This window comes from Epinephelus fuscoguttatus, linkage group LG16 (assembly GCF_011397635.1).
Source record: "Epinephelus fuscoguttatus linkage group LG16, E.fuscoguttatus.final_Chr_v1".
NCBI classification, from domain to species: Eukaryota; Metazoa; Chordata; class Actinopteri; order Perciformes; family Serranidae; genus Epinephelus; species Epinephelus fuscoguttatus.
In genome coordinates this window covers 27,507,857-27,522,254 of record NC_064767.1, presented here as the reverse complement: position 1 = coordinate 27,522,254, position 14,398 = coordinate 27,507,857, and the positions used below count along the sequence as shown (strand labels likewise).

Sequence of the window (14,398 nt, the reverse complement as noted above, 5' to 3'; positions counted from 1 at the left end):
GGGAGGACTGGACTAGATTTGCTATTGATATTACAGACCCTGATTTCACTTTATGCCTAGAAAATGTTTTGTTTGATTTCGCAGCAGTAGAATCAAGAATGTTATAATGTTATTCTAATTTGTGGCAAAATCCCATACCCACAAATCTAATCTGTATTTCTATACCCTCATTTATTACAGTTGAAAATGAATGAAACCAAATCACACCAAGCAAAACATGAAAACCATTTACTCCTCCAAAAACAAGAAATCTATTAAGACGATGAATTTGTGCATCTTTTTAATGTGTTTCCATGAATGAATATTGTCGTCTGGCTTATTATGTACACTGTTCCCTGACATGTCTGTTTGTATTTACTTGTTTTACTATTATTGATTAATATTAATATTAATATTTGTATTCGATTGTTCTATTATAAGACAAAGTATAAATGCTGATACAGGATCTATAACATAATGCTATTTCTCTGGTAAAATGTGTAAAAGAAAGGAGAGTATGTTTCTCCGGCCACTCTGGGTAACAGAATGGAGCGCCCCCAGCCAACATGCTGTGGGCGTGGCCGCGGCTACTGACGTCATTCACTGACAGCTAGCTGTCAGAAAGTGAGTTCATTCCCTCGAGCCGAGGAGACAGAGCGCAGTCGATAGGTTTTTGCCCTTCCGTTGGTATCTAGCGCCACGACTCAGCGAGACAACGGACAGACCTTTCCACCGAGCCCGGCCATGGATGAACAGGCGGGGCCCGGCGTGTTCTTCAACAATAATAACAACTCTGTTTTACCCGGCGGTGGGAAAGGACCGCTGCCCGATGGCGACGCTGGGGAGGCGGCTAGGGCGCAGTACAGTATCCCGGGGATCTTGCACTTCCTGCAGCACGAATGGGCCCGTTTCGAAGTAGAGAGAGCACAATGGGAGGTGGAGCGGGCCGAATTACAGGTGAAAACTACCACATTTTATGTATACTCGGCCATATATTAATGGCCCTTGCGCAGCTCATTTCTTGTAACTCGCGCTGAGTTCCTGTGTTTGATTGTTCTGGTTACTATGCTAGCTTGTTAGCTTTAGCTCAGGAGCTAAAGGAGCTGCAGCGCCTCCCTGACCCGACTGCACGACGGCTGTTTTGCGACCTCTCTACTGTGACTGAAACCACTAAACTTGCGTGATGCCTTTAGGAGTTAGAGGACAGGTGTTGGAGTGGCTTTTAGAGAAAAATAGACCTGGTTAAATGACCAACTGTTAGCTGCATTTGCTAGCAAAACAGTGGATGTGTAGTGCTAAAACGTTGTGTAGAAACCCATAACGGTTACCTTCCTACTTAAAGCTAAACGTATAGCACCCCGCCTTTATGTTTTTTATTGCATTTTACCTTTAAACCACCAAAAATGACGAGGAGAAGAGGCAGTAGTTTTCTTAAGTGCTTTGATCTCTTTAGAGCTGTCAGTGCAGACGGACAGCTTACAACCCACAGGAGACTGTGGAGTCAGTCTGTCTTGTTTATGAACCTTATCATAAGCTAGCTGCAATGATACTGCCACTCCTGAAGAGAAAACTGAAAATGATGTCATGCCTTTCTTTGATAAAAGCCACAGGGCTTTAACTGGTCCTATTAACTGGTCCACGCTTTTTATAGTACACCTGACCCTCACTTGATGGTTGAACAACTAGAATATTTAGCTATTTATAAGATAGAGGAAGGCAGTATGTTTTCTTGCTGTGAACCAGAAATGCCCAAAGGGAAACATGACACAAATCAGGACAGTTAATGTGTAGTTTGCTTAAACCAGAAGTTAATGTTTTGCACGTACTCCAGTTCACTTTGAAATATGTATTGTTCTGTTATCAAGTTAAACTAGACTTTTAACTTTTCAGTTTGATTCCACTGTTGGGGAGTACAAAGTGCTGTACCAGTCATCTTACTGGTGCATTGGCTGACATGAGTAATGTTTATAGATTTTGCTTTAACTGGCTCTAGAAACTATCATCACCAGCGCATGTTATAGGCTTTTCATACCTAAGGTAGGGGAAATGACTTTGGACACTATGTGCCAGACCATTCTTACCCAGCATTTTAAGTAGGTATTGTTACAGCTTATTACTGTTTACCTTAAGTCCCCATGCCTTATGTTTGGAAGAAAATATTTTTTTCTTTCCATCATTTTGACCTAGTTGTGGGGCCACTGTTGTTGGATCACAGACAAGAGCCAGCACTGACTTTTTTGGGTCTGGCAGCAGGCAGCTCCAACGACAGACTGACCTCAACTAACAAAGAGATGAGAGGGAGACACTGCACACTGCATTGTTTTTAGCTCGGTGACGTATACCCTGCTCACTGTAGTAGGGTTTTGACTCATCTGGCCTGTGTATTAAGCTTCCTGTCTGCTGTCGTGAAGCAAGCTTATCGGCGCGGTAGCAGCAGCAACTGCGGCAAAGCACAGTGAGGTTGCTAAATGGCTTATTGGGTGGTTTGTTTGTGGCGGCAAAACAGTGCGCGCTCAATTTGAGTTCTTGTTTTTGTTGCACCTAACCTCAAATGTCAGGATGGCTGATGTTTTGAACATAATTTAACCTGCGGTATGCAGTTTTCATTAAAATGTCCGGCTTACCCACAATTGTACTCTAATCACTGTGGCACAGTACCTCTCTGAATAGATGTTTTAAAATGAATTTTGTCAGCTGTGACCATTTAGTCTCCTTAGTCTAGTCTTATAATATCATTTTGTGCCAGAGCTGCATAATACCAAAGCAGTAACAATCAACTGTAGCAATCAACTGTAGAAAAGCCTTGAAAATCCTCATGGGATGTAACCTTGTTGTGTCCTTGAGGGATGTATATATTTATTATAAACACATACAGTGTTTTTACCTATAGAGGGTGGATTAATCTTCAGTGAAGGGACCACAGTGAGAAAGAAAAGATAGAAATTCATTTAGATGATCCTAAATAGACATGTATGAATAATGAAAAGTTCCAGTGGGCTCAGAGCCTTAATGGAAGATACCATGTAGCAACTACTGGATGTTCTTTTTGGTCCACTTCATGCCTCTGCAACATGCTGCTCAAAGTGCTCATCATCATGTCCACACACTCGTGTTTAGTCACTGAATCAAAACTGACTAATATCTTGCATGTTTTAAGAAGGTTACATACCTGGTTTCAGATTAGAGACCATTAAGAACGTACGTAAAGTGATGTCACAACCCGCTGAACACTCTCCAAGGATTTTTGTTCTTGTTGTTGTGTAGACACTGAATGGAAGGCAGTTGAAGCTGTGCCTCATGTTGCTGTTTGGGAGGAACGCGAACCCCGGGGCTTGTAGGAATGTCGTCCAGCCAGCCTGTTAGGTCATGCTCAGAGCCGCTCCTCTCTAATGAAGCAGCACAGAAACTGTACTGTACATGCCCAACTTGTCCTGCCGCTGTGCTGTGTCTGTGTAATTTATAGGCTGCTGTCATTCATGATTAAATTCTAGTTGAGTGGTTATTGATAATCAATTGATTGACTCAATCAAGCTTATTTGCTCAGTTGGTGATTAGTTACACGCCAGTCAATCTGGAGTATGTTGTTTTGGTAATGAAAGTGACTATGGGTGCAACTATTGATTAGTTAATCATCAGTTAATAAACTCTTTATTCTTCAAATAGTCGAAAAATAGTGGAAATGACCTTTACATGTCTTCACGATGCTCACACTGGTGAAAAATGTCCATCATAGTTTCCAAGGTGACATCTTAAGGTGTCTTGGTTTTTCTGACCAATAGTTTACAATTAAATAAAATGGTGAAAACCAGTAAATATTCCTAGTTTAGAAGATGAAACCAGAGAATGTCCAAATGATTTCAAGCTTATTGTAATCTAAAGGACAAAACAAGATTTTGTTTTACATGTCTGCGGAGAGTTACGATGTCTTACATAACAGTAGAAGACAGTCAATTGTATTGAAGTGAAATTTGATTGAAAGTGATTTTGTAAACCTTTGTAACATATTCCTGGGCAATATATTGATATTATATTGATATTGTGATATGAGACTAGATGCCGTTTTAGATTTTGGATGCTAAAATATTGTAAGTGTTGTCTTTTCCTCGTTTTAAAGGCTACATTAGGGTAAAGTAATGTGGTGAACTTACCAGACTGTTCTCTCTTTTCTATTATGCCTTTACCAACCTAGCCATTGTATCCAAATTAGTGATGATTACTTATGAAAAATGTCATTGTAAATATTTTTTGAATGCACCAATAGTCAACTCTACAGTATTGAGGCATTTGGTCAGAAATGTTGTGATATTTGATTTTCTCCATACCGCTCAGCCCTTGTTTAATGTATATTTATCAGAAAAAATAATCTTATATATATTATGATATTGATTTAATTGATATCCGCCTGCCATACTGATTAGAACAGATCTTTTCCAGGCCGGATGACTTAGGCTGGATCGAGTTACGCCCTGTTCAGATCAGGCACTGCTCCAGTGTGTTTCATCAGCCCTCCAGATATGGGGAAATCCCTGCTCCATAGGGTATCTCCTTGCCAGAGGTATCTGTCAGCAGCCATAATCTGACACCAGGAGAAGGTTGAAGGTGACTCAGGGTGTAAGGTGGCTCTATGTGGGCGCAGACTAAAACGTGGGTCCACTTATCTTCTCTGGATAGAAGTGTCTCTCGTATTTGTTAAGGAAAGGCTTTTAACATGAGCAAGATTATTACGTGGCTCATGTTATTCAGTTACTTAATGTCGGAGATGACTGCAGCAAACTGTGGAGCAGCCTAGAATTAGCCTGCCTCAGTTAGATGACTTATTACTGTGATCTCATGTTTGCTTTTACTAATGACAAAGCCTGAGGCATATTTAGCTCAATGGTGCAGCAATAAGAAGGACCGAACCAATGCACAAATGTACACATGCATGCACTGTGGCATTCAGAAATGGGTGTCACCGTCATTCCTCAGTTGATACTACGTCCACCCCCAAGCTGCAGTTATTTTTGTTTGCTGTCCCAGTGTGCGCCTCAGAGTGGGAAAGTACAAAAAAAGTACATGCTTCCTCACCAAGAACATACCGTATTCTCAATGTTATTGCTTTTCAGATAATGACAGAGAAACTTTGCGTTCTACAAATGTTAAAAAAGAATAGCAGTTCACATAGAAGCTAATGCAAGGCAACTGCTCACATCCTTTCTCACATAACCAGACTGCAGACCACAAAGAAACATCATAGGTTTAAGACAGACTGCAGTCATATTTACCAGAAGCACCACAAAGATTGCAGTGTATATGAAATACTCACTGTACAGATAATAGTGAGTGGTGTAAAAGGGGTTGTGTATTTCCTTTGAGAGAGCCTGAAGGGGCCCTTGTTTATTAACTAAAGCCTGGTCCTCTGAGCTTTGCTCTACTGTCCCTGTTGGACTTACACCAGAGCCTTTCTCTATGCTGCAGAGCTGCCTGTTAATTCCCCTCTCCTTCCTCCATTCACACTTACAGCCTTCAACTGTCTGTGTGGGTGTGTGGGACAGCTGCCTGGTTGTGCCACTAAGTTGCCAGCCTCCCACAAGTGTTACAGTGAATCTGAGGTCGCCGGTCCGTCAGAGTTGTAAATTGGTGTACTCACCAGATCAAATTGCCGTTGTCTGAATGTTATGTGGTGATACTGTTGTTTTGTCACATTTTGATGCCACAGCAGTGTTTTCCCACTTTAAAGTAAAAGCTTTTTCTACATATACTATCTATAAATGGAAGTCTATGTACGTGGTTCTTTGTGGTTATCACATAACAACAAAGTTAATGGTGAGTCGGCACTGTTAATGTGAAGCTCTCAACAGAGATGAGAAGGAAATGAGATGGCTCACTCCTTAGCTACCTCTATCATCAGCTCTGGAAAAACAATGTGTTTAATTCCGTTTTACCACTCGCCTGATTGGTCAAGTGAGGTGCTAGATTTACTTAGCCTGTCAAGACGATCCTGATGACATGAGCTCAACATTCTGTTTGACTCTCTTTATCAGCCTGGACTCGATGCTGCTCCAAACACTTTAAGTTCAGCCTCCTTCAGCCAGTCATTGTAACAAAACACTGGGGAACATGTTCTTCATCACCAACAGAGCCAGTTAATGAATCAAGCTTTTGCCAAATCCAGTCAGAGGAAAAGCGAAAATATCTTTTCCTCTGAGAAACTCCACGAGTGCATACTTTTGTGTGTGTTTATTTGTTGTTATTAACTCGGTTTCTGCAATAACTTAACTTATTTACTAATGTTAGGGTTAGTGCCTTTTGCTTCGGGAGCCACCATTACTGTTCTGCAAGCTGAGGCCCGTATTTCACGTCATCAACTACAGCACAGTCCCTGATTTGCTGCTTACGTTGTCAACTATGCTGTTGGCCTTGATTGGATTTAAATTTCTGGAAAGTGTTTGGGGGAGCAACGAGTCCTGACTGATACAGCTGACGCCATCAGCATAATTTTTACCATGCTAAGATTTACTTGCCCAACGTAGCATTTTACGTGCCCTGGGCAATCGGGCAATCCTAATTGTTGAGCCCTGTTCCTCTGTCTTCTATAATAAATATGAATCTTACTGATCTCCTGTAAGTAACAGTATCACACTCAAACTAAAGTGCACACTGACTATGGCTCTACCGCTCTAAAATATTTACATAATTCGAAGTCTCGTTGTGAAGATGTTGTTAACCATTCCTGCTTCAGCCTCCAAACCGTTGTTGGGACGTTGATGCTCACTTCGGGGCTTTACTTTACCACTTTACCCAGCAGTTGGGAAGTAATACACAGGAAATTAACTTTTCTTTAGGAGCTGCGGCGTTTATTCACGGACAAACTGAAACCTACACTATACATTAACTACTGCTTGAGCATGATTCTGCTAATATCCTTTCTTTTCTGTCTCTCTTTTTCACACTCATTATGCACACAATCTTAAAGAGGCCAGGCTGCTCTTAACAAATATGTAATATATAAACATGATGATTGCTCAGCCTACATGGGGTGCACGCTCTACCTTGTGAGCTACCAGGCACCCTATAAGTTGTTTTCTTCATCATTCGCATATGTCACATGAAGCGTAGTGCAGCATGTGTGCACATGAAGCCCACAGGGCAGATCCTCTGTTTGGTTAGATTGTGTACCATTTTAAAAAATCACAGTTTCTGCTATTTGAAGACTGTGTTCTGTTACATTGCAATATTGAATCTGAATTTGATTAATCGTTCAGCCCTCCTACACAAGCTCGGTCTGTGATACTTTCCCACATCAGTAGAAGTACACTGTCTTGATAAACTGTGCAAATACTCATTGTTTCTGCTAACTGGTAACTTAACGAATGATGAGATGCCAGAAATGTGGTGAGACCTAAAATGTAACCCTTATTTTATTACAACATCAGAGCCTTTGTTAAATTACTTTCTCCCATTTCAGATCGTCTCTGCTTTTGCAAATGTTTTCATCATTGTTCTGCTAGGACCACACCTCACAGTCACACAACCTATTTGTCAGAGAAAATGCTGATGTTGAAAAATTTAGCTCTTTGCCTGCATACAGTATGTGAGCCTGTGCATGTGCACCGTGAGCCTTATGTAATATTAATGCAGCAACATGGGATGCAGCACCCATGTCCTCAAGAAGCCAATCATGCTGCCTTTGTTTGCACCTCCTGTAAGGTAGCACTGCATTGTCAACTTGACAGCAAAGTGTTAAATGAAGCTCAAATGGAAACTCGTGATGAGATGAAAACAACAAATCTGTGTCTCTGTAGCGGTTTAGGAAAAGAGAGAAGATGTATTCTCCTCTGTGAGCAATCTCTGGCAGTGTAAGGACTTTCTTTTGTTTTATGGCCATTGTACAAGAGTTGAAAGGCACAGTTTGGCTCATTTCAGATAACTGAGTCGAAATCTTTATTAAATCCCAGTCTGAGCAGCTCACTGTCTCACCCTGACCATCAGAGCAATCCCGAATCTGTGCCTGTGGACATGAGTGGGCTGGATCGATGTGCAGTGTCTGCATTTAAAGGGTTACGCTGCAGCCATGATCACAGGTTTTCATTATTTCACAATCTAACTTACTCCCTCCTTGGCACACAGGGAGCAAAATGAAGCAGTGGATTTAGCTAAGCAGTTTGTTTCAAACCCACACCTGACAGTCCGTCAGATGATTGTGTAATACGTGTACATACAGTCACTGTGTAGCCTTTTTAAGATGCTCTCGGGAACTGAGTGTGGTTGTGGAAGGACGACCAGTTTTAGTGCTGAGACTAAAATTACTCTCCATCGTGAGCAGAGAAGGAGGTGAAGAGACAGCTGGGTGTGAAACTGGAGTTATTAGTAACTGAAGCTGCTTCAAGAAGGTCCACCTGAACTCAAGTTGCATTTTAGAAATCAGTCATATTCGTCGTAAATCACTTTGTTACAAATGAGGGCGGGGGATTAATGTTTCATACTGTAAGAGAAAATATTGCCCTTCAATTTATACTGTAGTTACTGTACCTATAATATCTCTAGATGAATCAAACCATGGTGATCATCAATGCAATGATGAACTTTGACTTGTCAGGTATTTTATGTGATAGATTTGCCCAAAAACCCTATCATATCCAGGGTACCTGTACATGTTTATTTACAAATTTTAAGACTTTCTCCTTCCTGCGGTAGGCTATAATGTTAGTCATGAAATGGTCTTGTATCTTATAGCGGGCCTTTGGTTTATAGTTGTTACACATGTATGAAACAAAAGCAGGATTGTTTTGATAGATAATAGATAGAGTCCCCTCAGTCTTTTTTTGTGTTTCAGTCAGCACCATAACAACAACTGTCACTACAGCTAGCCACAGTAGCTAGGAAGCTCATCGTGTCATAATAGGCAGTTGTCAGTTTTAGCAGACTCAAATAAACTGAAATAAAATACTTCTCATTGATTAATCCTTCCATCCATTTTATGGTGCTAGTCCTAATCCAGGTCACATTATTTTAATTATTTGTCTGTGTTGTCATTATTGTTATTTATGTTGGGAAGTTCTAACGAAAAAAATCTTATAATTACATGAAACCGGTATAAAATTGTATTCTTTGTGGTTTGTGTATTAAAAAGTTTGAAATTAAATTTGGCAAACCTTGCAAAAACTCTGGTATCTAAAAATGATCTATTTAGAGTTTCTCAGTTGTGTTCTCCAGAAAGTTTATTAAGTCAAGATATAAGATAACATTAATAGTGACTGAGGATTTTATTCATATTACCCACCAGTACAAAAAAATTCTCCACAAAAACCAGCAGAGCTAATCAGATCTCTAGAGACTGCTTCCCTTTTTGTATTTCATATGTCAAAATATGTGTGAATTCAGTTAATTTCATGGTATATAAGGGATAAATCACTCAGACCAATATATACAAAATGAAATAGGACATGGACAGTCTCTGCAACGTGTAAAACATACTGTAGGGGAAGACAGAGGGGAGACATTTAAGATTAGTATTTCTGTTTAAATGTAATCTCTGAAGTGATGAGTATGCTTTATCAGCATTTCTGACTGACATATGTTTGTGGAATTTGGTAACTTTATAGTAAGTGGCCATAAATGTTCACAATTTGACTTACTTGAAGTTGCAGCAGCTCTAGCAAAAAGGTTCAGTTAATCTGTGGCGATGAACAAATAGGAAATACACCACTGTAGCCACGTCACAGAAGTCCCCAGCTCCTCTGTCTTGCTTCAGTTGTTTTTCTGCCCTTTTTTTCTCTCTTGCTACTAGTATAATGGCATGTGTGGAATGTACTTGGCTAGTCATCAGGTCGGCCATCATGGTGCTCATTGGTTTGCAGCAACTGTGAGAGTAAACCTGGTGTTCGCTGAAAGGAAGGTTGTTTGCATTGTAAATGTGGGATTTACACCAGCCCCTTTCTCTTCTTCAGCTCTGACCACAGCCGGAGGGCCAGCATGTGTGACCATTTTGTTTGTGTGCAGGCTCTAAGGTTGTATGAGTATCCTCTGCATTTCTTCTACAAATGGAGTGAGCTCAGTCTTGCTGCCGCTGAGATGTACTGGATTTTTCACAGTGTTCACTCTGTCTCGATTAAATGGCCTCATTGTGTTATGGATGTCTTTGGCTATGACGCAGATCATGTCTGGAAGAAAACATGTCTGGAATTCACAAATCTCAGACTTGAAGCTCTTTTCTAGCTATAAATAGAGGGGATGTTGTTTATAGTCATCATACATTCATTGATTTAAAGTGGAGAAGAACATGCAACTTTTGATGTAACTGTTTTCCTCACACTCCTGCTGTGTGTGTAATTCACTGCCAACAATGTGTGCTTACATAATCTACACATTAACTTTGTCAATTTCGTGCCAGTGCAAGGGCTGTAAAAATAAAAAAGTAAAACAGTTTTGTGCTCAGGCGAACTTAACTCAACCTAAATGGCACTGAAACAGGACATCAAATTTATATTTGTTTTTAATACTTAACATAATTGAATAGAGCTTAACTGCATCCTTTGAATATCAGTTTGTTTGCACACTTTAATGTGTTTCTTTCCTTAAAAGTGTCTCAAAGTGTGATTAAGTAGGACTGTGGAAGCCTCTTTCTCTCATTTTGCTGATTTAATTAAGAGTAGAAAATTGACACCCAAACTAGGATTGACTTTAAGCCAAAGCAGAAAGTATTGCAACTCACTTTCCTACCTTAGTTTACGAGAATTTAGCGGCGGGTGTTTATTTTCCTCTTTAGCTATTAGCCTATCTCCTCTGCCTCCTTTTCCTGTGTCTGAAAAGCCCTGCGCTCTAGATGGATGCCCCATTCTACATGTCTCTTACTCAGACAGACTAAGGGGCCCTTATCCAGCAGCCCAATAATGCAGGCAGTGTGAGGCCGGGAATTAAATGCTTCCTGTGTCTCTTTATGGCCCGAGTTGACTCATTGCATTCCTCCCAAGGTTAATGTTTGATGGAGGAGAGATGGCGAGCCAGAGATTCACAGAGCTGCACTCTTCTCTATCTCTGGCACTGCGGGACCCCAGGGGTCCCTGGGCCAGCACTTTATGTGGATGAGTGAATGGCTGCTTGCTATATCAGTCAACGCAGATGTACAGTTTCATCCACAGTGGAGGTGTGAGGTTATGCATAGAGTGTGTTCGAATGAACAACCTATCAAGCTGTTCTTACACTTTGTCTTTTTCAGTATGACATTCTCAAGGTAGAGCTTTAATGTCTGCCCATGCTTCAGCTCTCATTGTTGTAAGAAGTGAGATGTTTTGAAGAAATCATAACAATTTTCTTTGTAATTATATTGTTTCTTTGTTTGCCTTTCTGCTCAGCATTTGAGCCAGACAGTTCAACTGTGTTCAGCTGGACATCAAGAGGCATTTAATGGAAATTAGCTATGCAATTAGCTTAATGAGGTATTTGTAGGTTCTGCAGCCCGGTCACATGTGATACGGTTTCAATGCCCCGAGGCAGTGGTCCTCACTGATATTTGGATTGTAGCCACTTTAGCCAGAGTCAGTTATTTTGGGAGCCACACAGTCTGGCCCAATCCAAACAGTGATCATTTTCCATATGTAATATTTTCCTAATGCCTTATTTGTGCCCCTTTGTGTGCCTCCTCTCTCATCCTCCAAAGACAGCACAGTGTGATCCATGCTTTATTGAATGTAAACACGTTGTTCATCACTTTTTTTTTCATATTCGAAAACCTTCAATCCACCTGCAAATCAGTGTTGGTCATAAAGTACTGCTGGGGCTTTGCTGGTATTTTCTCTATTCATTGTATGTCCTGCTTCATGTTACTGTAACTGAGCTTATAGATACACCAGAGTCAGATCCATACTAATCGTTGTTAACATTGTTGTCAGCCTCAAATGCATCAAAGTATAGATTTAGCTGAAGGTAGATGTACATAAAACAGGATGAGTAAGGAACTGGAGACTGTGTAGAGCTAATAGGTAGAGTGATGTATATGCTGCGCTGACCCACCTTTCAAGAACATCAATTGTTGGCATCTATGCAGACTGCTGTCATGTCACTGGTGCCAAGCGAACTCGCTGCTGTTTACACTGTCAAAACTGAGCACCAGTACCCTAAATCCTAAGGGCACTGTAGCAGACAGGTTGTTATGAGTTCCTCTGCGGAGAACTGTGGCTGGTAAGAAATGCTGTTATTAATACGAGGCAGATTGAAGTGCTGTCATGACTCATTGTTGCAGGCAGCAGCAGCAGCGCTACTTGCTATCCGTGTGAAACTGTGATTTAGCCCACTCAAACTCGCACCATCCTCTGCATGTAGAGTGACATGCAGGGAATCAAGTCAATATTCATTCCCTCTACGATGTTAACGTGTGATTTTGAATTCTCTTATTGAAGTCAGACAGGTAAAGTCTGGCTTTGGTGCTTTTCTCCATCTTTGTTTGCAGTGGATCCTCCGTCACACTGCCACTCTTTTGTGTCAATAGTTTACTCTGTTTCTTATTTTGTTTGCCATTCATGTTGATCCTAAATACGTTTCAAACCCTGCACTCCAGTTATTCTGTTATCCTCTCCTAACTACAGAGTGGCACTTAGATCCCCCTCTTACGCTCTTTGTCTTGTTGGTGGTTTTCAATGACTGAGACTAAAGGAGTGTGTAATTTTGATGAAGTGGTGAAGCGGAAACAACAGCATACTTATCCTCCTTTCTTTAAACAGTGCAGCCTTTGGAGACTTTAGCAGCCTCAAGAGTCGTTTGGCAGTCTTCACCTCGCCTTAACCCCTGAGATACAGTATGGATTGTGTGCACAAATTTTGCTCTTGTGTTTGGTTTTGGTTGCTCTCTGCTCCTTCGACTACATGTAGTGGAAGACAGGTTCACAGGATGCAATGCACTTTACAAAATATTTAAAGCTTTAAGAAGAAGGTAGAAGAAATATAAGAGGTAAAAACCACACCACAGTGACACCATTCAAGCCATTTGAGGCTAATGTTAGCAGCAGTGCAATTACAGATAGCCTTACCCAGTTTACCTGTTTCTTGTAATTAGAAAATCAGTGTCAGTGCTCCAGCATCTTTGTGATCCAATTTCCTATTTGCAAAGAAAATGACTCAGTCCATTGTCTGTTTCATTTTAAAAGCCCTGCACTACTGGAGATATAACACTGACTGCAAGACAGAGGAGTGCTTGGCTTTTTTCCTTCAACCCCTTTACTTCAGAACACACACACACACACACCAACTTCCAATTTTACAAAAAACTTAAAACCAGTGATGGTGGTCAGCAAATTACTGTAAGATGCTTCAAAGTTAATACTGTTAACTAAAAGCTACAGTTGGCTACTTATATGAAATAACTTTTGTTCATAGTTGCTGACACTGTCACTATATTCTGAAAGAAGTACATGAGACAGATAGTCTGTGAAAATAATCAGACTGTGGCGTGGCAGCAGCAACCAGTGAGAGCCGAGGAGTCTCTAACGGAGCAGTCAATCATGTCAGTCTCTCCGTGAACTTTGGTCACACTGCCAAACTAGACAGTGCTGATCAAATATGAATCAAAATTCTATTACTGTATTGCCCATTTCTTGCCTCTGAATTTTTTTTTTTTTTTTTTCCAGAAAATATTCTAGTTTTCAGCCAGTTCACCATGTTGGATACGGTGAACTACAAAGCACTGCCCACCTGCCGGACCACCTTTCTAATTTTACAGCTAAACAGTACACTAAAATATGTTTCTGAAAACATTTGAGGTGAGAAATAGGCAATGCAGTAACACAATCTCGATTCATATTTGATCTGCGCTGTCTAGTTTGACAATTTGACCATAGTTCATAAGCAGTGATTGATATGATTGACAGCTGCATTGGAGACTCCTCGGCTCTGATGAGTTGTTTTCATTCACATGCAGTGAGGCCATTAGAAGCGCTACAAGGCATAGAGTAAACAGAGGAGTATGATTTTTATCACAGATTATCAGTCTCATTTAGTGCTGTGTAAATAAAGTGACAATTTCAGCAAATGTGAAATAATTTATTTATTTATTTTTTTTTATAAAAGCTTCCAACTACAGCTTTAAATATGACTATTAAAAATAACTTAATAATAAAAAGAGACGATGACCAAGACCAATTATGTTAACTGTTATGTTTCATTTGCAACTCCGTGGGCAAAAGACAGGAGTCAGTGGCTCTTTCTTTACATTGAATCAGGAATCGTTTTGAATCTGGTATTTATTTTGACACCAAGAATCAGTTTCAACTGTGAGACTGTCAAAGACCCCACCTCTTATAGTAACACCCGATGAAGTCATCCTGCTGGAAGCTAACTAGCCTAGCGTACTGTAGATGCCCTCTAGACTGAATATCTGTTTTGGTAATGTTGAATATTTGTGACTGGAATATATTGTGATGATTACAGCAGCCCAGTGTCTGGTCCTG

The 14,398-nt window shown here is 40.5% G+C and overlaps 1 protein-coding gene across 2 annotated transcripts in view; it reads left to right on the top strand.

Moving 5' to 3' along the window:
* The first annotated feature begins 594 nt into the window (after positions 1-594).
* LOC125903464 (striatin-like) overlaps positions 595-14,398 on the top strand; it is a 36,961-nt gene continuing 23,157 nt past the window's right edge. For both annotated transcript variants that reach the window (XM_049600414.1, XM_049600413.1), the window contains exon 1: positions 595-936. In XM_049600414.1, the coding sequence (XP_049456371.1) occupies positions 724-936 (213 nt within the window). In that variant the 5' untranslated portion in view covers positions 595-723. The remainder of the gene's footprint in view (positions 937-14,398) is intronic.